Consider the following 25964-nt stretch of genomic DNA (forward strand, 5'->3'; position numbering starts at 1 on the left):
TGCCCAATTATCTGCTTAGTTAGGTACTTGTAGGTAGTAAAAACTATGCGATCAAACAGATAATTTTCATTAACATCTTATGACCCTCATTTTTGTTCACGCCTACGTCCAGCAATTGGGTCTGACCATTTGAATTTTGATCATCCACCAACGTCTTTGTTTCCTTCTTTTTCGTTTAATTTCAATTTGCTTTCTTTATAATAAAAATAGGTCAACCCGAAAGTAATCGCTGCCACAACAAGCTCGTCGTCCGCCATGTTTGCCAATCGGGCCATGTTCGCCAAGCATGGGGATGCCGTGTTTATATGTTGGGTGATGGTGGTCAGTGTATGGCAAGTGTTTGGTATTTGTGGCAAACAACAAGCATGTGGAGGCGGCATATGGCCGGGCAGCGCGAGGCTATCGAGAGAATTAAGTTTCGCCGAACACGTGACACGTATCGCCTACCTCTGGTTTCGCGACAGCTGCGAAAATGCCGTATCAAATATCCGGCAGGATATCGCTTGGGTATTTTTGCTACCCACGGCGGTCACGAAAACCGCTTAGGTTTAGATAGGCCTGAACTGATATGTGAGTTGGGAGATCAGGGACAGTGAAAAAAAAATATTTTTAATTCAATCCAATTCGATATTAGTCACTTTTCACTATTATAACATATACATGTTCTTATAGTAGGACGTTACATTGAATGTGCTCATAAATCATAAATTGGCGTACGTAAAAGAGATGATCGTAGATCGTAGAAAATGCTACACCAACAAACATACAGATGGACTGCTGCCACGCTACAAGAAATTAATGCTTTCAAGGTACAAATCTAGTAAACTGATTTCAACATTAACATTACATTATTCTTATAACTTTTATAGGCAATGTAAATAATAGAACTAGGTATAAATTATAATATTGTTCTGTTTTGCATAGTATTCTTATAATGATAACATTTTTAATTAAGTAGGTTTATAGACTGTAACTGGTTAAGTGGATCCTATCAGGTAAAATGTTAAAAATAGATGATAATAAATTATTTATTGTTTTGAGACAAAATTATATACGTACTTCCAAATTAGTTAGAATAAGCGTTCGCTGTTAATTTTAGGGTATTCGAGCTCAACTGTTGAAGCTTCAGACACGTTAATACTGGTGGCCTGGTACATTTCAACGTAGTTTGCGAACTATTAATCAAGTCTACAATCGTCTACTTACCCTTGCGGGTTGAGACCAAACACCTAAGGCCCTTGGTAAACACATAGCTAGGTAAATCTATCCATAAAAAATCGATATCACGCCGTTGTAAAACTGAACAATTTTAGATGTATCTTAAATCCGTAGAATAAGGAATCCGCTGTATGAAAGTCTTGTGTAAAATATTTTTCTCAAACTTCCAAGGAAATGTCGTCCTTATATTCGTGATGATAGAACGCCACATCTTTGTATAGCACTCGTTCTAATTTCAAATTAGAGGACAGTAATGGGATTTCAAACAACATTGCCTGGCCACGGCCAGCAAAGAGATTGTCTTTCGTTTTGTTTCACTATCTGCCAGAAACTAATATACAAACAACGCGCTGAATCAACACTCACTCATCCAGAGGCCTTATTGCCTAATACGAAATGATAATCGTTTTCACCAATTCTTTTGAGAGTAGAAAGAGATGGAATGCAATCGATAACGTCAGCACGTGAGAATTATAGTGTAGGAGGTAGTGTACTGTACAGGTAAATATTAGTTCAATTGCTTGCGCAAATGGAGAGGAAAGGACGCGTTCATTGTGGATTAGACAAAGAGTTTAGACTGTGACCTGTGGCCAATAACTGGTTGCATAATCAACATATTTACTTTCACTAGGGTTCACTAATGTTTCGCAACTAACGTTTGGCAACCTGATTCATTTAGCTGATTCATTTCGCAACTGTTTAATATTTCTGAAACTGTAAATATTTCAGGATTTTTATAAAACTAACCTAACCTAACCTAAAGGGTTCTACACGATGGTCCTGAAATAAATCCTGAAATATTTACAGGTTTAGAGTTTGCGAAATGATTCAGGTTGCCAAACGTGAACGGATACACTTTGAAAGTGTTAAGAACTGCTATTTCTTGATGTCTTACATATTTTTATAAGGTCACTTTTTGCTGTTAATCTTAAAGTATGATAAACCTGAAACGTGTCTTGTAATTTTTTTATAGTTTTTTGTCTAGAATAGTGCCTCAAAATGAAATTAAGTTTTACTATGTATGTCACAATTGTGTATTTATTTATACACATTTTTATTAACCGTAATGTTTTATTGTCAGTTTACTTCGCGGAATACGGCCAATATGTTGTAAGTACATATTTTTTAAGAATCACACTCACGAATAAAAACAATTGAATTATTGAATTATGTACTTTTGCATTATTTCCTTTCTATTCATCCGCTAAGATGAGATGAAAATCGTCTTCGTAAGCTCGAATTTCAAACCTCTTTAGATGTTAGGTAATGACGGGTGCTAGAAATATCGTGCTAGATGCGGTCGAAGCATTCAAACGGTATTAAAGGGGTATAAACCGATATTTTAACTGGTATATGGAACTAGGCCTTGAATCTGGTACAAAAGTATAGTAGAACAAACTGAATCATGTACCAGGGTGGATTCTTTACTTATATGCTAGTAAAGTCATGTTGACATCCCATACTTTAGTTAAGAAAATCATAGTGAAATCGATTATTAAAAGATTTCACCATGGTACAGTCGAGTTCATAAACTTGTGAGCAAAATTTGATCAAAAATATCTGATCACGACTCTATTGTCAACGGCGTGGAAGCGTGTTCAGAAATTTTTGATAAATTTTTTGCTCACAAGTTTGTGAACTCGACTGTACATGCATCAGTTTGTTCGACTGTACAGTCAAGTGTAAAAATTTGAACTTATTCAGTTTCAAAAATAAGTACCACAGACTTATTCCGACGCAATAAGGCCGTAGTAAAATTTTTTTGAGTGGTTCGAATAGATACTTATTTTTGCACTTGACTGTACATTGCCGGCGATGGGCGATCACTTATAAATTCATGTATTGAAACAAGCACGACATTTATCGCAGTGTCCGAATGAAGCTTAACTATTAATTACTTATTCGGTTTTTTTTCTTTTGAAAGTAAATGTTTTTGACTTAGGTTTTTTACTACTTAATATTTTTTTTGCTTAAACAAAAAATATCGTTAAGTATAGCGGAGATCTATGGAGATTTATGGGGAAATAAAAGATCTGTAAAAATAAAAAATATATGTATATCTATACAGTTCAATCCCTGTTTGTGCGTAATTCAATAAATTCATACAAATTATAATGGATAGGCCGCATTCATGGGCTTACATAAACATTTAATGTCTCATGACATATTTACAATTCTGAGCACCTATGGACGGAATTTCGACAAGCCTCGTTCTCTCCTACATAATATACAACTGTTCATTATATAGTTTACTAAAAAACAGTTTACTATAATAATGATGATTACTTAGATTTTTGCAGTCGTTCTATTGAAAGTCATTCAAAGTGGTTAGTTTTCGCTCTAATAAAATTATCGATTAGGACAAAATTACTTGTAATTTTGTACAGATGTAGTGATTAATGTATCGGAAACGGAACGGATTAACGGAAAGGGTCGTAATTATCTTGCTTTCTCAACTAACTTACCTACTGAAGCTAATTGAGATCCGATCCGACCAAATACGATGGAAATATATTGCTTACTCATTAGATTTGTGGTGCTGAGTTCATAAACTTGTGAGCAAAAATATCTGAACACGACTCGACTCGATTGTCAACGGCGTAGAAGCGTGTACAGATATTTTTGATCAAGTTTTTGCTTACAAGTTTATGAACTCGACTGTACGAGTATTTTAAATTCTATACGAATTTAACCATTTTCGAACTGCATTTTCTACATTTTTCAAAATCAGCCTCCAATAGTTATCATCAATATCTATACTATGGAATATATTCGTAGAGTTTAAGAAGAATAAACGGGAAACAATAATGTAAAACTCTGAATGTACGCGCAATAATGTACGACGTGATAATCTGAATCCAATCGATTCGAATGAATAGATATTTTTTGACGCGGATCGAGCGAGCGCAGCGAGTGAGATCGATATAGTCTGAGCAGAACCGACCCGGCCGGGTTAGGCCGAAGGGCGAGAGCGGCGAGCGAGGCTGCCGCCTCGCTCGCAACGCCCTCGCCCTTCGTTAGGTTTTTTTTAATTTCAATCACGGAAATCGTAAGGCATGATAATCGGAAGACATAATGCCTCGGATTATCACGTCGTACATTATTACGCGTACATTATTGGTTCCCTTCTAGTTCGGTACGGGGTGATAATGCACGACATGATAATTCGTGCACTTGCACGGATTATCAGGCCATGCATTAACAAGTCGTACATTAACTACACCCGAATAAACTCTATTGGGGGGAAAGTTGCAAGTGTACAGCTTTAGGTAAGCGGTAAATAAAAGTTCCAAAATCAATCTAAAGTGACGCTAGAGCGTGAAATAATTTAGAAAATACTATCTAGTAACAAATGTGAAAAATCGTCGATGATTGAATTTTCGTGATCTGTTAAAAGCAATAACGACTGATTTTACTGTTTATCAAAGTTTAACCCTATTGCTACTGTGACGTCGCTTATTCGACGCTTTTCGTCGGACACTTGTAGACACTTGTATCAGAGTTATTCTCCTTAACATCTACACTAATCTGTACGTGGGTCACATCAAAACTTCTCCTACACCAAAATACGGTTGTACAAGATAATGATTGCAAATTTGCCGAGATCTTTAAAAAAACGGCATTTCTTCTCGAAATTTCTTAGTTCGATAGGAAAACTAAATTTTATGTATAGTACTCGAGTATACGACAAACTTAAACTATGGATTCGTTTAGGCCCTTAATAGTTTTTTTTGGACCTAGGCGAACTTAGGCGTTTTTAACCATCGAAATTTTCGCACCGATGCAAGACTGCAGTCACACATGTTCCAAGAAAAATAAATTGTCGAAAAAAGAAAAGGGCTTGCTAACCAATCATTGTTATTGGTTTTAAAGAAAAAAAAAATACTATTTTCTGGGATTGATAAGCGGCAATGTTGCATGTTTTTAAAGCGGTTGGTACAGAAGGATTTTTACTAAAGTAATCGCATAATCTTTGAAACAAAGGTGAATTCACCCGATATGATAGTACATTTTAGTCTCTAAATAGGCTTAGGAATACAATACATGATTCAAGTTTGGGGTTAAGGGCTATTTACAATCAAAACCACTTTGATTTTTATATATAGTTATTCTTATCTAATATAGACAGAAGTTTTTGATGCCCACTAGACTGTTTAGTGAACGAGCAAGCAGCCATTTTGCTACCGGCTGGGTACAAACTTAATATAATAAATCTTTACTATTTTGTACAGTTTTTTAACACAAATACACCACAGCGATATTTTACGCTTAAAATAAAAGGTTAACCATCAAATTTTCGTATCGTACACATATCGTATCACCTTTGATGGACTTAATGCCACGGTAAGCTCAAGTCTCTATAACCATATAGCGTATAGAAAGGATGCCGAAGAAGATTACTAGATCCGCCTTTCACAGCTATAGTTTCAAGTCCGGGCATCATAATTTTCAAATAATGTCTCTCCGAAACTTGTTAACATCGCACGTTCTGCTAATTTTATGACACTTCACCTATACGTAGACTTCACCTCGTTTCGAGTTTGACTTCCTGTTGAATTCCGGCGGCGTGCCGGTGCTGGCCGCACTGTGTTCGCTGTCGCGATCCGAGCCCATGGGTAGTTCGGTGACGGTAGCGCGGGGCGGCGGAGGCGTCGCGGCCGATCCCGCCGACCCCGTGATACGCTCCGTTCTAGGGGTCGACGGAGCTGACCCAGCTACGAAAGAACTTAACTGAACGCCCATAGGAGACAACGCGACTGGCCCGGCCGTCAGCATGGGAGCCAGACCCGACTGAGTTAAAGCGGGCGACAACACCGCTTGTGCGAGAGCTGTCGTCCCCGGCTGCCCAGCGTGCAGCGTATTATTCACCGAACCACTATCCAGCTCTTGTATCGGTGATAGCACAAGAGCCCCTAGCACTGGCACCTCGTTCTGGTAGCCTTGGTGGGCCATGATTACCCCCATGTTTTGCATGCCCATGGCGAGGCGGTTCTCGCGATCGATGATTTCCTTGGTGACGTCGGGCGTAGGTATTCGAGGACGATTACGGAGCGTGATCGGTACCGCGGAACCGTTGCTCTTTTGGCCGCCTGAAAAAGTTAAATTAAACGATGACTGTAAGACACAGTTCGTAAGGTAAATGTCCTAATGTTAGGCATACTGTTTATGGTAAGCCGGGGTCCGTCACCTGAATTTGGGGCCCGTTAGAACGCGCTAAGACGACATTTAACTTTTTTCGTAGATATTTAAGCGAATATCGGCCTTTCTCGAGCTCGCAGTATTCATGAAAAAAAAGTGGCACGCCCATTTTTCACGCCAATTTATACCAGACAAGATTTAATGTAGACCCTTTGTCTATTGTTGTGTTGTGAATAAATGTATTTCTTTTTTCTTTCTTTTCTTTACTACATTTCAAATTAATCTTAAATTTTGTGATAATTTGTAACTCTAAAACTTAACCACAGATAAAATATTACCGTGTCTCGAGTTCTGTCGATGCTGTCCTCTGCCGCTCTTTCTCCCAACCAGTCGCTCATACAGCGACATCTTGTGGGGCGGCTGTGGAACAGGTGGCTGGCCTGCTTCGGGGCTCGAGTAGACCACCGAGTTGTGCCGATTGCGTCCGAAGAGCCCGCCCGAAGAGTAGGCGGTGGAGCCCGAACGGACCGAGCCCATGCGGGATATTTGACGCTGGAACCAGTTCTTCCGTCGTTCCACTAGAGGCGTGTCGACGCTCTCCTGGAAAGATAGATTAAAAGAAAATTGAATTTAGGAGAGCAGTTCCTGAAGTTCATAATTTAAGACACACGCAGCCGACACACAATCGGCTGCCAAATGTGAGTAAGTATATCGTGTCTCGTTTGTTACCACATTTGATATGTTATGCTTGTGATCGGTAGGTAAGTGTTTTTCGCTTGGTAACGAAAACTGTTTACAATCTGAGAACACAACTGTTGAATTCTTGGCACTGAATGTAATCTGTACTTACATAATCAGCGTACGTCTCATCATGGCTCTTCCTCGGCGCTTGCACGTTGGCGTAGACCGCATCCTCAGCCTTAACTTTGTAGTGGTCGGCTGAGCAGGGAGGCTCGTGACGGCGGTAGTGCTCCGAGGCAACAGTGTAGGGCAGGTCCTTGGGCACTACTTCTTCCCAGTACTGATCCTTTAACAACTCCGGGTGCTCCTCGTGCATTTCGTCGACTATCATGTAGGCTGCCTGGAAATAAAACAAAATCAATTTTGTAAAAAGCCTGCAGAGGACAGTTTTACATGTCCTTTTTAGGGTTCTGTAGTCCTAATAAGCTAATAAGGCACCTTATACCTTCGCCCGTCCACCGGTCTGTCCATCTGTCCGTGGCTTAGCAGTAAAGCCCAGTTTCCACCGCAAGCGGAACGAACTCATGAATGCATTACTTTAACGTACAACGATCGTCTGCTTGAAAGTGCACACCGGATATGAAATTGTAAATTGGGCTTAGGTAAAGTATAGGGAGGGGGGCCCAAAGCGAGCATACTGCTCAAAGAGAGCACTGGCGCTCACCTTGAAAATATAAGGACAGTGGCGGTGTGACTGCGTGGCGATATCCGCCCCGCCCCGGTCCACCTGCCGCAGTCGCCCACCACCGCCTGTTAGCGACCGTGCGCGTGTAGTGTCAAAAATTACGATTTGATCAGTCCAGATATGAAAAATACGGGGTATGTATCGAGTGTTTTGCGGATTTGTGAGGACGTTGTTGAAAAACGTTAATTGTAATATGTATTGAGAGTTATTTAGCTTTGTTTTGGTAAAATGTTCTTGAATGTGCGCGAAATATTTTAGTTTAGGTTCGAGTACAATGTGGATTTGGTCGAAAAGGCAAAGCGGGCAGGGCAAAGTGAGCATGTGCCCACATACCGATTTATTTGTTTTTGTGTTATTTAAACGCTTAGCTTGCTTGTTTTCATTGCTTAATTGTTTTAGATGGTCAATAATTTCAAAAGAAAACTGAAAAAGGTGCTTGGGATGAAGAGTCAATGTCAAAAGCAATGGCGGAAAGCAATGTTTTGTAAGAAGTACCATTTTTTGTTAAATTTGTTTATGTTTTGATTCTGATTAAAGTCTACATCAAATCACTGGAGTTTTATTGATGTGATCGACATAGTTTTTTGTCATTATCTCAAATAAATATTTTATAGTTATTGCATGAATGAAGGGTGCTCATTTTGCCCCTTTGTGCTCGCTTTGCCCAAAAGCGGTGCCCGCTTTAGGCTCCGCTCGGGCAAAGCGAGCAAAAGTAAAGTTTTCGTATTTGTTATTTTTATTAGTTTTTCTAAACTTTGCAGAATATTGAAGTATGTATAATTAAACTACGATAAATTCAGCTTTAAATAGCATTTAAAGTTAAGTGATACTGATATTTTCTTCATACTTTTTTCTCAGTTCCTCTAATGGTGCTCACTTTGGGCCCCCTCCCTACCTAGTGCCATCCACAAGTCCGTGATTTTGTCAAAATTAGACATTAATGACATTGTAATAAGAATCACGGCACGCGTGAATGACTACCTATAACAGTAAGTGTTAGAAAGCTGTAATTTTACAATACTATAATCAAAATTAAAAAATCGTATCATTGTCCCTCTTACTTTCTTATTCTAGTACCTAAATCACTTAAATACTACTTATTAGCGTGATGCTAGGCAGGCCCACACACATCGCGATAACACGAACATTCGCTTTATCGCGATGTGTGTAGCCGAATATTCGCGAATACTTCGGCACTTCCGGCGAAGTGCACATCAAAGGGTTTCTTATCGATCGAGTTCTTTGTTTGCAATGTGGCCATGTAGGCCGAAGACGAAGTTTTATCGCAATAATTTTTATCGCGATGTGTGTGGGGCCCTACCATGAGCAGAGCGGCACGATACGAAGTTCGAATTAAAAAAAATGGATAAAACCGAATCTTAAAGCTACTGTTACACATCCTAGTTACTGGCACGAAAGCATGCTACTATTGCGCAAATGCTACCTACTAGCATGTGTTTATAGGACACGTGCTACTAATTAATCATGCTTTTTAGTGGCAAACTACTACTACGTAAGTATGTATGTACTAGCATGCTATTAACGAGCATGTGTAACAGTATTTTAAGTCGAGATTCGCGATTTGCAACGGTAAGTATTAAAATCTATTTAAAAAAACGATTCTATCGGTTTAGAAAATGCACCGCGGTGTGGATAGCAAAGATACTAGTAAACTACCAAACGATTTTCCCAAGAAAGTCGTCAGGCGTTCAGAATAAACCAATCCTTACCCGACCACCACTACCACTCTGTCGAAAGTGTAGCAACATTGGTAGGAATTTAAGTAGAAGAGATTAATTATGAGTCTCACCTTTATATGTCTGTCTATCAGCCAATTAAGTTCAATATCGTCGTCATCTTCCCCAAATGGATTTATGAGCACCTCGGCTACCTTTAACCAGCCCACGTAGAAGCAAAACTGAAAAGTAGCAATAAACTTTATTTTTAACTGATATGCTGAATTCACGCGCCAGCAAACCTATTGCAGAGTGGCTTATTTATAACCTTATTTATAAAGATTTCGCATACAAAAACTGTCATTTGATTGCGATCGTGATCGTCAGAAACGTTAGGCAATACGGCCTCTGGTATGGCTGTGATATTCTTAGGTCCACGTGCAGAGACTAGAGGACAGCTGAAGGTCGAGCTCAGTGGCGTGAAAGAGACGCGAGTCCAACAGTGAACAGATACAGGCTGACAATGGTGAATGATGATCCATCCTGAGGCCGTATTGTCTTACGTTTCTGACGATCGCGATCGCAATCAAATGACAGTTTTTGTATGCGAAATCAGCCTCTGATCTTGCATTCCAAGCAGTAGATGAAACAGAAGTTAAAATATTATTTTTTAAAACCTTTACCTGCGGCTAATTAGAAAGCGGCTAATTAAAAAAACTATTAGAATCTAGCAGTCGAATCGAACTTCTGGGCTTTCATTAATCATGGTAAACGTAAATGAAACGTTTTATAAAGGATAAAAGCACAACGCTCAATTGGACAACGCCATCTGTTATTTGTAGGCGACGAACATCTTTTTGAAAATACTTCAACGTTCTTGGAAAGCACCCTCTGCGCCCTTTATTTTTGTTTAACTTAAAAATATTATCCTACGGCAACCACGTGGGTTTATCACCAGCTTTTTGGAATCCTGGGAGGAATCCTAACGGCCCAAGCTCTCTCATTCTGAGACGCATGTTTCTTTTTCATTTTCTTTCAAAAACTTATATAGGCAGGAGCAAATCATGGAGCAAACCTGTAGAGCGGTGAAGAGTGGGAAGTATACATCTGGCTCATATTTGGAGGTGCTTCCGGGTGCTGGTGGCACCAGCTGACGTCCCATCAGCGCGGCCACGAAGTAAGTATATAGGGCCAGCGTTACCACCTGTAAATAACTGTTATTAAACGCTACATAGCTTTTGAATGAGGGCTACTTGACAGGCGAAATATCGCTAGATGGCGTTAGTATCGTTAGGTCCGTTTGACGTTACCATAGTAAAAGAGAAGTCTGCACACTCCGACCCTTTAGGAGACTTAACTGCCTACTGCGGCGCGGACGCTTAGGGTTGTCGATGTCTATTTAAGATTGATTACCTACCAGCAAATAATTTTAGTACGAAAGTCAACTTAAAATTGTCTTATGTCTGTCTAGAGAAATAAGATTATATGCCGCTATATTATTATTATACTTAATTTAAAAATATTATTTATAAATTCGCCGGAGTGGTGATGGTGACTGTGTACATACTACTCATGTTTACCTACACATAATACTATAACTATATCGTTTCTAGGTAGGTATCTATTATTTTTCATGTGTCCCTGCACGAATCTATTACACTACACTACTAATTTATAAACTATACCTAATAAAAAAAAACTTATAAGCGAGCGTAAACGAGCGAGCTAAAACCAAAACGTACGGCACCGACGGCAGCGCAGCCTTGACTGCAGAAAACTTGATCTACCTTAAATTATTAGTGTGTGCGTGCGGCAGGTGCGTGCGTACTCGCGCCAACCGGCTCGCACACATTTAAGCCGCGCGATGTACTTTTGTTTGTAGTAAACCTACTTCTCCTCTTTTACTATGACGTTACGGTCATGCTTGCAATTGGCTCATTAAGTTAAATACTAACGCCATCTAGCGACATTTCACCTGTCAAGTAGCCCTCATTGAATAATGCAGGCACGCAATAAGGAACCATACAAAGAAAGAAAGAAAATACATTTATTTAACGCCATAAAAAACAACATAGAACAAATACAAGACATACATGACAAGCCGTGGCGCTGATTTTCAGTGAGGATCTTATCTAAAAACTAACTTAAAACAAAAATTTATAAAAAAACTTATCATTAAATACGTATACGTATGGGACCATTAATAAATTACATCACACAGCTATAGGGAGGAAGGAGGGGACGAAATAAAATAATTGGGAACAATGTGTGGGTGGCATCACGGTCTGCCACATCATAGCAAGTCTGCGGGTAGCCTACAATTCCAACAAAATAATAGAGAGATCTCTCTCCAGGCAGTTGTTGTGCTTGGGGATCGAAGTCCGAGTGACAAATATAAAGTTATCCATAGGGTCACACAATGCCACAGGGTTGCCTTGCAAATATTTGTCGGAAGTACTTATTTGGGGTTCCATACCCGAGTGACAAAAGGAACACTATGTATATGATGTCGAGCGTACGTTTTGACATACATACAAGTTTGTAGGGAACACCCGGTGCGCGAGTCCGACTCGCACATAGCCGGTTTTATTCATATTTATAATTTTATTCCAGATCCTTTTAACAGATACTGAGGTGTAGAATTCTGTAGTGGAATCTATCCTTATAAAGTTTAATTTAAAAATGAGGCCACCGACCAATTAACAACAACAATTTGGTCTTTGATCCAATCCAATGATACTTAGGTTTCTCGTCTATCAGGAATTCGATCGCAAAGAGGAGTTTTATAAGTTTGACGCTAATGTCCGTCTGTCTGTCCATAGCATCGTAGCTCTCAAATGGATTGGCCGATTTCGGTGCGATTTTTTCCTTAAAGCGAGTACCCTATGTGTCATTAAAATCGGTTCAGCCGTTTTTGAGTTTGAACTTTTCTGAATTGGTAAAGTTCGATTATAATGCTTCACGACAATATGTGTTCCACTATCATATTTGTCCCACTCAGCCCATGCATTAGCATTGTTTAAACTGTGTTCAAGAGTGGTACAAAATATACTTCAGTTTTCCGCCTGATACATACGTCTGTTTTTATGACAAGTAAAATAAACGTAGACTACCGTAATACGACTGTGCAGTGAACTGTGTACCGACATTTTAGGGTCACAACAAAGTAGTTCAAAAACCATGAAACAAGGCACGTAACCACACAAGGAAACGCTTGCCTCGAAGTAATCGCTTTACGCTATCGCCGGAACGAATCAGCCCTGACACACGCCAGGCCCAATCACTTCGCTTTATAATCTTTATAATAGATTACACAGTTTAGTGACGTTCTGGCATATTCCGTGCGACATTGGCTGCGATTTCTCGGATGGAAGGTAAATGGGATGCGCGAGGTGCCATAGCGAAGATGGACGCGTGCTGCCTTGAACAACCAATCTAGCTAGTTAGCAAATGCTACCGGCATCGCGCATCTAGGGGCGCACCAATGTTTTCTGATCTTAAGACATTTGTTAAGATCAGAAAACGTATAACGTGAGCACATTTTTGCTGACATGATGGAAGATTCTGTTACAGTTTCTAGTTTATCTGGTAGAAGAACAGGACGTCTAAAAATAATCGAAAATGCCATCAAATTCTACAGCCGATTCATAAAAATATCAAAACGTGTCACCACAAAAATGGGGCAGTTGAAACACTCGAATAATGAAACACCCAAATATTAATTTAGGTGCAATTCTTCCGCGTGAAATTGTGATTCACTAAAATACGTCTAAACATCTTCACATAATTTCTCATTTATTAAGATAAGTTATGATATGAAGCATTAATAATGTCCGCTCATTACATTTGCCTTGTTAAAAATATGTACACTTCTAGTTAGTAAGGGATGCAGAATTGCAGATTGTGACGACTCATTGATATTTTACATGTAGCAAACGAGACATGCAGGTGGTAGGACCTTGTGCAAGGTCCGCCTGGATTGCTACCACCATCTTGCTCGCTAATCCTGCCGTGAAGCAGCAGTGCTTGCACTGTTGTGTTTCGGCGTGGAGAGTAAGACAGCCGGTGAAATTTCTGGCACTTGAGGTATCCCATCTTAGGCCTATGGGTTGGCAACGCATATGCAATACCCCTGGTGTTGCAGATGTTTATGGGTGGTGGTGCTCTCTTACCATCAGGAGACCCACTTCCTCGTTTGCCATGCAGTCGAATAAAAAAACATACAAATTGGCAACATTTCTATTTCTGAGTATCTATAGTTTAATGTGGGTGGGTGGGTGTGTTTCTCTTTCCAAACAGAATATAGTCAGCTAATCAAATTATAGTCTTGGACATATTAAACCTTGTCAAATAAAAGGTAAACCAGACACGCTACATCTTTACCGCCTGGATCAACTACTTGCCTGTGTATACACGAGTGGCACGCACACAGTGTCATAGCCGATCAGCGCTCCAAGCCGTCTCCTGATATCTGACAGTTCCACAAGCAGGGTCTGCACTATATGATCACTGGTAATGAGACCCTCCTTCCGTGCTCTGTTGATGATGTTAGTGGCCCAAACGAGCGGCATCCAGTACTTGGACATAGGGCTCTTGCCATCCATCTTTTCGAATACTTTTCTTTCACTCTCCAGCATTAAACCTGGAAAAAAGAACGTTATCAGTATGAATATGACCTTCGTTTTAGGCTATCAACATAATATATTGGAAAAGTACACCACACAATTAGAAAAGTTCATTTGACCATACTTAAAGGAACAGCAATTTGTCATCCATTCTCATTCATCTGTGCGCCAGTCTAATTACAATGTCAATTATTCTCCGCAATAGCACGCACATGTAATGAGAAAGCCAGCCGATTATTTTTGCTGATCTGTTAGGTAAAATTAATTAGAGTGCTGCTCAGATGTATGAGATGGAGCGTTGCCAGCTTTTAAGCTAGTGAATCCCGTGCACGCCAACACATACTAGGCCCACGTAGCAGGCAGTGTCCAGCAGTGAGAGGAACATAGGCTGGAGAAAGAGAAAAAGAAAGAAAGACACACGCTATGGGTGTGTCATGGTGTATTTCAGCCAGAATAATAAAGTTAAAAGAGGTTAAATGAATTTGTGAAAAGTGACTTATATATATCTTTAGCCTCATACTGTAACCATCACGGTGAAAGGTCAATCCAAGTCACCTTACCTTAGGCTGGTATTTACTCTTAAACTATTAATAATTCTCAAGAAAACTTAATCGTTATAGTTTTCCTTGTAAGTTTGATGTACTTATTTACTACCATCCTGAATTTTTTCATTCCACCCACCGGTTTAGATTTTAGAAAGGGGGGGGGGGGACGTCCAATTTTAATGAAAATTAAGTTGAATATTTTGCAAACAAATCACTGAATCGAAAAATTGTCTTAGCAACCCCCTAATGGTTTTAAAAGACCTATCCAACGATACCCCACACTACAAGATTGGATGAGAAAAAAAAATCACCCCCACTTTACGTCTATGGGAGGTACTCTAAAAAAATTTTTTGAATTTTTTATTGTACCATTTTGTCGGCATAGTTTACATATATATTCGTGCAAAATTACAGCTTTCTAGCATTGATAGTCCCTGAGCAAAGCCGCGGACTGACAGACAGACAGACATGGCGAAACTATAAGGGTTCCGTTTTTGCCATTTTGGCTACGGAACCCTAAAAAGTACCTACAGAGTAAAGTACTATTAGCAATGGCAACAAATTCTTAACTTACCGGAGTCGACGACATGTTGCCAGGTGGGAAATCTCCGCTTCACTCGAAGCGACACCCTCTGCAGTGTAATGACGTACGCCAGGATCGCGTACCGGACGATGTTCCTTCTCATGAGACGCCCCGTTTCGTCCTGTTGGCAAACCGTAACGTTAATAACGACCGGACGACCAGATGACAGACCGGATAGCCAAGTGGTTACAGAACCTGACTACGAAGCATGAGATCCCGGGTTTGATTTCCGGCCGGGGCAGATATTTGTATGAATAATACGAATGTTTGTTCTTAGGTCTTGGATGTTTAATAGGTATTTAAGTATGTATTGATCTATATAGGAATGGATTTGGGACTAGGTCAATTGGTATCAAGTGCCTCATGATATTTATTTATTTAATAAATCGATTCAATTCATCTTTTCACTGATGTCATGTAAGAAATTCAACTTTTATCCAGATTTTATATACGGTGCGCAAGCGCTCACGAGAATATAAAATAAGTTTCCATTGAGCAAATTTTATTTATAATTTTATTATGTATCAAATAATAATATGAAAGGCTGTTGAAATAAATAACTAATACGGCAGTATCTAGATCTCCTGATATGACTTTGTTGTTAGCTAAATTTAAATTTGTTAGAACTTACGTTAAAGAAATTTCGCAGCGCATTGTTACATGTTATACGTGTAGCACAATATTATAATCTGTACTTAGGTATTTAAAATATATATATTTTTACTAACTAGCTTTTATTTAACTTGCCCTGTTTGTTATTTTTGGAGTTAATCTTGCAACATATTTTGACCCACTTCCAGTGGTCGGATTGACTTGAAATTTGGTATACATACGTTAATAAGATGACAATGCCAGCATAGTCACCAAAAAGTACTTACAGTCAGCAAAAAAAGCTTTTATTAAAATGTTTTTTTAACAGAAACTTGTTTTTTAATAAAATCTTACTAATATTGTAAACGCGACAATTTCTATGGATGGATGTTTGTTACTCTTTCACACAAAAACTACAGAAAGGATTTGCATGAAATTTGGCATACAGGTAATACGTACCCTGGATTAATATTTAAGCTACTTTTTATCCCGAAATAATGTATGGTTCTTGCGGGATCAAAAAGGTTTAAGCTACATACCAATTATGCGCGAGCGAAGCCGCGGGCAAAAGCTACTAATTAATATGACAGGAAGCATGTGTGCTGTGTGGAAAGTACAAATGTATTTAATTAATACATACATTATTGTTTGCAATTTTCCAGCGGCCTCCTCGCTAGACTCAAGGCCTGTGTCATGGAGACCGATACTAATGGACAATAGTTTATCGATTTTCCTCATACAATTAATTAGGTACATACTTATGTAAAGTTTTGGTTAAGGAAAGGTTAAAAATATTACGTGTAATGACGCTCACCCCAGTCAAACAATCTGTAATCATAAGATTTTTTTTTCACACCACTAGTTTTGTTTGAAGAGGAGGGACGGGACATTTAACTTTAAAAATTAGCACATTAAATAAAGCCCTAAATAAAAAAAAAATTTTTTTTCACATACCTACTTAAACTTACCCAACTAGTAGTCGTGGGCTTTTTTTCGTAGTAACTATCAATTTTGAAATTTAAACGTAATTTTAAAATTACTGCAAGTACCTACCTCTACATAGGTACTTACGCGTGATACCTGATACTTCGTCATATTGAAAATGAAAAGTGTTTGTACCCAGTTGTATATTCTCAAAATATGTAGTGAACTGTTGGAGTGAAACACCTGTTCATATAGTTATAATTTAGTACAAATACTACATGTGTTCTTTTTACGTCTAATTTATCATCAACATGATAAGTACGTGTAAACTATGTAATAACCGGCTTATGAGTTACATTGGAAGTTAAATTGTGTTCCTTGTCGGTTTTTATATGGCACGAAAAATAGATGGCGCTAATGAGCACTTTATTCAGTTGCAGCTTGCAGCCACACTTTCGGCCCAGTTATAAAAGCGCAAGTAACCAGGGCCGTCTTTCACCTGTTAGAGGCCCTGGGCACAGCATGCTGCATTCGGTAGGTAAGTAAGCCTGATTTTCAGGCGAGATTGGAATAGTTATCGGTTATCGTTTGGTACTTGAGTAGTGAGTAGGGACTAGATGGGGCCCCAAGCAAGTAACTCCCTCTTTGTCTATCTGTCTGTTGCCGCTTTACGCTTAAGAGCGTTTAAGGTATCTGCTAAGCAAGCAACGTTGCATTTTTGTTAGTTTTTCTCGATTATTCCATAACAATTTAATGAAAATTAAAAAATGTGTTCTGATAGAACTGTGCTTAATATATAAGTTAATGTGTCTACTGCAATTTATTCGTGTTAGACTCTAATTTGATAATTCCCGAAGGATACTGATAAACATATTCTTCACAGATGAAGTCGCAGGCAAAAGCTAGTATACATAAATAGATCTATGGGTTGATTTTTGAAATATTTAGCATCACTCGAAATTACCATTGAAGAGCCAAAATTTTTAGAGAACTTTCAATTGACGGACACCACAGGAAACCGAAGAGCTGGCAGCTTCATCGTAGGTACAACATAAACAGCACTGCTATGCAGATAATGGTGTATCTATACCTTATAAAGGGCCTGTTTTATGTTATGTAGTAGTGCACAGAACTGACATGGAACTTAATTTATTTTTCGAATATGAAACATCGACATCTCTAGTACCTTTGCGGACATGTTATTAATACTATATACAGTCAGCAGCAAAAGTGGATGAGCGGTTACGGGTGCTCAAAATGATCAACGCTACACACGACTCTACTGCCAAGGTAATAAGAGTGTGTAGAACATTTTGAACACCACAACTGCTCATCTACTTCTTGTGCTGACTGTACAACACAGGTCATTTACATCACAGATTTACATGAAACTTTATGTGATTTGTGAAAGAGTTCGATGTCACATTACAATAAGTAATAATAGGACACTGGGCAGCAGGAGCCTATATTACCAACAAGACCTTGTAAAAATCGGATCTCAATTCTATTCTCCAATAAAAATATTCCGCTATGGAAATATACTGAGCGGAAAAAAATCTAGCCGTCAAATATGTACCTATGCAGAAATAGGTTATTTTGTATGTAGGTAGAGTGGACTACATTTTGTGCCGCTGTGTATATAAATAAATCCATATTACAATACAATTAACCTTAATTAACCATTGCCATCATACTTAATTCGTTTCACGACTTGACAGCGCGTAGGTAGTTACATTGCAACCGGAACGATCTATTTTAACTATTACCTGTGGCTTCGCGCGCTTAATCCGCCCTTCGGTTGAATTGAAATACCGGGCTTTTACAAGATTTTCTTTAGCATACCCTGTTTGTTTGTTTAGGTCAAATCTTGTAAGTTAAATTTGACCCACTTCCAGTGGTCCGATTGACTTCAAATTTGTCATACTCATCTAAATCTGGTGACAATAGAATAATCTGGTAGTAACATCTTGGTAGTTTATATATTATTAGTATATTTATTTATTTATTATTAAGTACCTACAGTCAACATCTACAGTCGCATTAAAAAGAACAGTGCTCAATTTAATAATTTTAAATCTATCTGTTGTGTTATAATGAGTTTTATCCCTATCCCGTGGGAATATCTGGATAAAAAGTAGCGTGTTTGTTTCTAGGTCTCCAGCTAGCTACCTACATACCAAATTTTATTCAAATCCATCTAGTTCATCCCTTTAAGCTTGTAGGTAACAAACTTTCACATTTATAATATGTAAGCCGAGTTTAGACTTGCAAGAAAAATCGTGCAAGTTGCATTACATTGCGAAGCCGTAAAGCCAACGAAATTGTAGTGGTCAATCCAGCGCCGCAACGTAATGCAACTTGCACGATTTTTCTTGTAAGTCTAAACTCGGCTTTACGATTTACGACATTGTTTCTTATAGACCGTTCGGAATTTGTTTTCAATATTCTCCATACTACTGTCACAAATTTATTTGGTATAAACCGGTTTATACCGCTTTAAATAAGTGTTTTTCAGTCAGCTGGTATAAATCTTACATTTCGATTGAGTAAAGGATAGAAGTACTTACAAGTAGTTTGCGTGCCTCTGGCTCGTTGTCATGTCATGTGTCAACTAAGATTAAGTTTACGTACTTGGCCAAGCAATACTCGAGCGTAACAGCTCGTCAATCAAGTGACAATTCCAACCGCAGGATGCTTTGAAAACGTTTACGGTATTAGATAATAGTACATTGTGTCTTAGGGGCGGTAACTAAGGAATTACGAACGAGAGTCTATTAGAAGCCCGAAGTCGAAGACTCAGGGCTTTAATGAGTCGATGTTCGCAATTTTAGTACCGCCCGTGCGACATACAATGTTTTTCATCACATTTGAGAGTCCCCGCCGCCCTACCCCTCCGCAGCATGTGCATGGCGTGCGTGTGGAGCGCGCGCACGGAGCAGCAGTACGCCATGCAGTAACAAACTCATTTACCGACCTTGGGCTTCATGGCATGAAAATTAGTACAGGCAATGACTCATTTACCGACCACGGGTTTCATGAGAAGCACATTAAGGTAGAGGGTTTTATTTGGGGGTTGCAACCAAGGTAGCCTGCATGTTTCGACACTGTTTAGGAGCAATTGTGATGAAAATTATTAAAGTTCACCATTCTGATACAACTTTTTTCTTTGGCTGAGGTTTAGCATTGGTTTTGTGGTGGCAGTATTGTATGTATGTATATATGTAACTGCCACATAAGGCCTTGTTTAATAGATATCGCCAATCTCTCAAAAAAAGCTGCACAAAATCGGTTATTTTTCATTCTTGCCTCCTTTTTATTCCCTGACTTGTAAATCAAGCATAAAAAAACATCTTAGGTTGAACCATTGCCCATGAGAAGTTCTTTTTGATACGAGTCTATTCGGCGCTTGTGATCGCGTTTAGGTACTATCTCTTTCTACTCTCATCCTATACCGTTTGACAGAAAGAAGTGGTGAAAAGGATCGTGATTTCAAGTGCGTTATAAAATAAGGCCCCAGTACTGATAATCTATTACGAGTAGGTATAAAGCGAATCGACTTCAACTGTAGGTATAAGGAAAATAACAAATTGCTAAAAAGAATAAGACGCAAAACTTAAAAAAAACAACGTAACGAACAATTGTGTGCAGCAGATTGCACGGTGCAAAAACAGTTCATGAAGCAAATGCGCAGTACCCTTAGTGTAAGTTTTCGGTTACAAAATACGTCTCGATCGCGGTCGCGTAAAAATCTCAATTTGTATGGAAACACGAACATCGCAAACGTTCCGCTAGAGGCGCTGTTCGTGTTTGCATACAAATTGTGGTTTTAACGCGAACGCGATCGAGACGTATTTTGTAACCGAAAACTTACACTAAGGGCACTAGGCTATAGGCAGTTGTTTCACTGTCGGCGAGGAAACGATTGGCTTTCGACTATTTTATACAATAGTCGAAAGATAAATGAACAAAAGATCCTGTGTGAGTAAGAGACACATTATTATTAATAGTTGATAAGCTGTTCACACTGCCGGCGAGAACTCGCTCTTACATCTTTTGTCGCAGGGCAATCTATAAAACTAGGGACAAGAGCTACATATAAAACTCGCTGAGCTATAAAACTAGCTCAGCGCAGCGATACTAGCTCAGCGATGTTAGCTTGGCGGCCGGTCGCATTCGAACACTCGCGACAAAACTGCATTGTAGGTGGTGTCCTTGTGCAAGGTCCGCCCGGATTGCTACCACCATCTTGCTCGCTAATCCTGCCGTGAAGCAGCAGTGCTTGCACTGTTGTGTTTCGGCGTGGAGAGTAAGACAGCCGGTGAAATTACTTGCACTTGAGGTATCCCATTTTAGGCCTCTAGGTTGGCAACGCATCTGCAATACCCTTGGTGTTGCAGATGTTTATGGGCGGTGGTGATTTCTTACCATCAGGAGACCCACTTGCTCGTTTGGCATGCAGTAGAATAAAAATAAATAAAATATAAACTACACTTCTCCTCTCGCTGCTCGCCCACTCGTTTCTAGTTAGGTACTCGCTCTATCTAGCTATAAGTACTCGTCTATCGTCGGCCGTGGGACAAGTGCCTTAGGTACGAATCATATTAGCCTGAAGCGAAGGCTTTACCTACGTACCTACAGTAAATACTGCAATCTGTGCCCTTACTGTAAGTTTTCAGTTACAAAATACGTCCCGATCGCGTTCGCGTTAAATTAAAATCTCAATTTGTATGCAAACACGAACAGCGCCTCTAGCGGAACTTTTGCAATATTCGTGTTTCCATACAAATTGAGATTTTAACGCGAACGCGATCGAGACGTATTTTGTAACCGAAAACTTACACTAAGGGTACTGTCATGATATGGTCTATACCTACTGATGGACTGATAGATTACAATCTTACATTTTTTAGGGTTCCGGAGCCAAAATGGCAAAAACGGAACCCTTATAGTTTCGCCATGTCTGTCTGTCAGTCTGTCCGTCCGTACGCGGCTTTGCTCAGGGACTATCAATGCTAGATAGCTGTAATTTTGCACGGATATATATGTAAACTATGCCGACAAAATGGTACAATAAAAAACCAAAAAAAAATTTTTTTTTTAGTGTACCTTCCATAGACGTAGTGTGGGTGTTTTTGTTTTCTCATCCAACGCTATAGTGTGGGATATAGCTGGATAGGTATTTTAAAACCATTAGGGGTTTCCTAAGACGATTTTTCGATTCATTGATTTTTTTGCGAAATATTCAACTTTAAAGTGCAAATTTTCATTAAAATCGAGCGCCCCCCTCCCTCTAAAATCTAAACGAGTGGGCGGAAAAATTTGAAAAAAAAAAACAGGGTGGTAAGTATATCAAACTTTCAAGGAAAACTATAACGGCTAAGTTTGCTTGTGAATTATTAGTAGTTTTACTCTTAAATATAGCAGCCTAAGGTATAAAATATACCTAAACTTGGAAGATTCCGTATAAAATACGAAATCCTTAGAAAAGTATCTACCTCTATTACTTTATTTTTTCGTAATGGCTACGGAACCCTATTTTGGGCGTGTCCGACACGCTCTTGGCCGGTTTATTTTCTGAAACTCTTGGTGCATGAAAAACACATTCCTCGCAATGCAATGCATCTTAGCACGCATCTCTGGTGGAACGCAGCCTGGACTGCAGGGCTACTACGAAACTCGAAGTTCGTATCGTACCGTCCCTCTCGCTCTCGTATTAAATAGTGTCAGAGGGACCGCACCACACGAACTTCGAGATTCGTAGTAGCCCTGCTGGGCCTGGACGTTTGCTGACAACAAGAGACTGACAAAGAGTGCGCTACCTGTCAATTTGAGAGTGGCCAACTGTGCAAATGTATGATCTAATTTTAGCTAAATATGTACTTACTGAGAGTAGGTCAGCTGCCACACGGCATTTTGTAAAGTAAGAAAAAAAGTGCGGAGCGGCGAATTAATGAAACCGACGGAACCTTGACCGAACGACATGACATTCCGTTTCGTGGTTGCTCAGTGCATCTATAATAATTAAGTATGATTAAAATTAAAGGTCCAAGGCACGACACCGGTCTCAGAAATATCCCGCGAAGACATTGAAATTGAATTGGCAGAGTTAAAAACCGAATTGACGAACGGAGCCCTGAGCTTCGCTGGACGATAACGGATAGATAGCTCAAATTTACACATTACACATGTGTATTTCTATTGCCGCTATAACATCAAATACCTACCTAATTCAATTAAAATTAAATTAAATTACAAATTAAGGAGCTAGGAGGGTCCCCCCCCGTACAAGAAACATGTTACTTTTAATTTTATTTCAAAAATATTTTTTCCTAAAGACCGACTCGCGCTTGATTTGTTGATATCATAGACCACGGTTGATATCCATACTAATATTATAATACGAAAGTGTGTGTTTGTATGTTTGTTCGTCTTTCACATCGAAATAGAGCAACGGATCGATATGATTTTTGGCATAGAGATAGTTTATGGGCCAGAGAGTGACATAGGCTACTTTTTATCCCGAAAAATGCACAGTTCCCGAGGGAACAGCGCGCGATAACCGAATTCCACGCGGGCGAGGCCGCGGGCAAAAGCTAGTTCAGATATAACTTTATAGTAATACATGAAAAATAAAAAATACATAGTAACAATACAGGCTATTTAAAAAAAAGTGAATTCATGGCAAATTCAGGAGTTGTCAGATTCTAGAAAGAAAGAAGGAAAATGTTGCAAAATGGAAACGCTTGTGTGCTAAGTGCTAAGATTTCGATCCATTCATCTGGGTACAGTCACCAGCACCAATATCTGACACACCAAAGCGAGCATAAATATCTGACACGATTCGATTTCTAAGGCCGGTGGGACGTGTCAGATATTTTTGCACATTCCGCTGAGGCAGAGATCTGACACGTCGTGCATGACTGTACGAAAGGAATTATACGAGTAAAGCACAGTTTCAACCTGGAAATTCACCTAGATATATATTGCCTACATTTTCCGCCATTATGCTGCGCTGCACATTAATCATGGCGTCGAAGCTGACAGCATAATTGATATAACAAAACGATGCATAAGCATTATTTTAACGCATCAGCTGTTTTACAGTACAAGTCATACTCGACAGTTACAGTGCAATCAGAGTGCATACGTTTACATAATTTTTAATGACGTTCGTTTGTACTTCGAACGAGAATATTCCGAAGAATCAAAAAAGTAAAATAACCCTTCTTGGTTCGGTGTAAATTAAGAGAGCTTGTCTAAATTTTGGTAAAAATCTCATTTTTAATACAAGCTTTTTTTGCTGACTCTAACTTTTGTTGACTGTCCTTGTATTGACTGACACCCAAACTACATTTGCATACCAAATTTCAAGTCGATGCCATTAACCGTTGAAGAGTTCCGTCCTGTGGAGACAATCCTGGCCGGATTATCACGATGTCACTACCAGATTATTATATTGTCACGCAAGTTACATAAGTATACCAAATTTCAAGTTGATGCCATTAACCGTTGAAGAGTTCTCCCGTGGAGACGATCCTGGCTGGACTACCAGGATGTCACTACCATATTATTGTATTATTACGCAATTTACATAATTATACCAAATTTCAAGTCAATCCACCTACTGGAAGTTGGTCGAATTTAACTTGCAAGATTTGATTACAGACAGACAGACAGACTGATAGCCCAAAAATAAGTTTCGTATTTTCTGACTTTAAACCGATAATTTTTTTATTGAGTATTTCAGAATTTTGAGTTATCAATCTATCTAACCATCGAGTTAGCTTATCTAGCTTTCGTATTCAAAATAGGTAGCTAATATCTTTCTATTACCTAGGTACTAAGAGCCTATGAACAAAGTCACGGACAGACAGATAGACACACATAAACAGACACAAAAATTATTAAAATACAAAAATAGCACGCCATCCAACACTGATCAATTACTCAGAAAAAAAAACATTCCTAAGTAAGTAAATGATTAATTGCAGAAACTGCGTGAGCATCTCCAGACAGCAAGAACGTGTTTTATTTAGGTAGGTACTTTTTTGCTAGTCTAACCTTATAGCTATTGCATCATCCCAGCCTATCCTACGTCCCACTGCTGGGCTTGGGCCGTAGTTCCTACGCGGGCCCAGTGCGGATTGGGTAACTTCACTCTCTATTTCGCACATGAATTCCGAAAAACTCAGAGGTGCGAGGCGGGGCTCGAACCCATTATCCTCTAGGCCACCACGGCATCTATAGCTATTTAAATACATAGAAAAATTAAATTTCGCATTTACGCGGCACACTTCCCATCGCCATTTGGAACGCGAAGGTTAAAACAATAGTACTAAATGAGCTATCAATTCGCATTGCAATTTGCAAACGCAATAAGATAGGGAACAATCGATCAATTTAATTCGTGATCCACTGTAAACCACGTCGTTTTGACGGGCGGGTATCTAGTCGCATCATTTTTGAAAGTCATAATGTATTTTTTCCTGACAAAACTGTAAACTTTACGAAAACTAAATGGTAATTGGTTATCCTGTACTACTCTTTAGGTTTAGGCTAGGTTTGTTTTATAAAAAATCCAAACTATTAAGGTAATTGATTGAGAGAAAACAAAGTTATGACAAAGATTACATTATGACTTTCAGTATTTATGCGACCCGATATGGCCCAATTTTGACACTTGCCAAAGTCCTTAAACGTTTATAGTGAAAAGTTACACAGTGGACTACGATAGTCCAAATGTTTTTTTTTTTCACAATTCGCTTGTTTAGCTGCAGTACTCATAGAAGTATATTAATTAATACAAAATCTTTATTACATATTTTTAAAATTAAATTAGTTTACTACGTTCACATGTTATAATATAAATAGGTACCTACTATAAGCCTTCGAAGGCGTCATTATAATTATAACATTAATATTGATACTCGTAGGAAGGATAAATCGTATACTTAAAAAGTTTAGACTGCGACACTTCTTTCGTCTTATGTTTTTATTTTTACCAAATACACCATACACGGTACACTCTGTGTTTATACAGAGTGTCTCTGTAAGAAAGCGGACACCCGTATACAGGCAGATACACTTCGTTGCGTCTGCCACCAATGGGTAGGCTAAAAATATCAGGGGTAGTTTATTTGTATATTGGCCAAAATATCAGTATTAAAATATCTTTATTTTATACGTATCGTATGTGTATGTATAAGTTCGTAGTTCATTGTGACGAGACAACAATGC

The 25964-nt window shown here is 39.0% G+C and overlaps 1 protein-coding gene across 1 annotated transcript in view; it reads right to left on the reverse strand.

Moving 5' to 3' along the window:
* Nucleotides 1-3254: 3254 nt before the first annotated feature.
* Best2 (bestrophin 2) overlaps nucleotides 3255-25964 on the reverse strand; it is a 62460-nt gene continuing 39750 nt past the window's right edge. The window contains exons 4-10 of the mRNA XM_074099547.1: nucleotides 15204-15333; nucleotides 13863-14101; nucleotides 10535-10663; nucleotides 9594-9701; nucleotides 7208-7438; nucleotides 6696-6957; nucleotides 3255-6308 (exon numbers count right to left, since the gene is read on the reverse strand). Of these exons, the coding sequence (XP_073955648.1) occupies nucleotides 5731-6308; nucleotides 6696-6957; nucleotides 7208-7438; nucleotides 9594-9701; nucleotides 10535-10663; nucleotides 13863-14101; nucleotides 15204-15333 (1677 nt within the window). The 3' untranslated portion in view covers nucleotides 3255-5730. The remainder of the gene's footprint in view (nucleotides 6309-6695; nucleotides 6958-7207; nucleotides 7439-9593; nucleotides 9702-10534; nucleotides 10664-13862; nucleotides 14102-15203; nucleotides 15334-25964) is intronic.

The sequence above is a fragment of the Choristoneura fumiferana genome, chromosome Z, assembly GCF_025370935.1.
Source record: "Choristoneura fumiferana chromosome Z, NRCan_CFum_1, whole genome shotgun sequence".
Classification (NCBI taxonomy): domain Eukaryota; kingdom Metazoa; phylum Arthropoda; class Insecta; order Lepidoptera; family Tortricidae; genus Choristoneura; species Choristoneura fumiferana.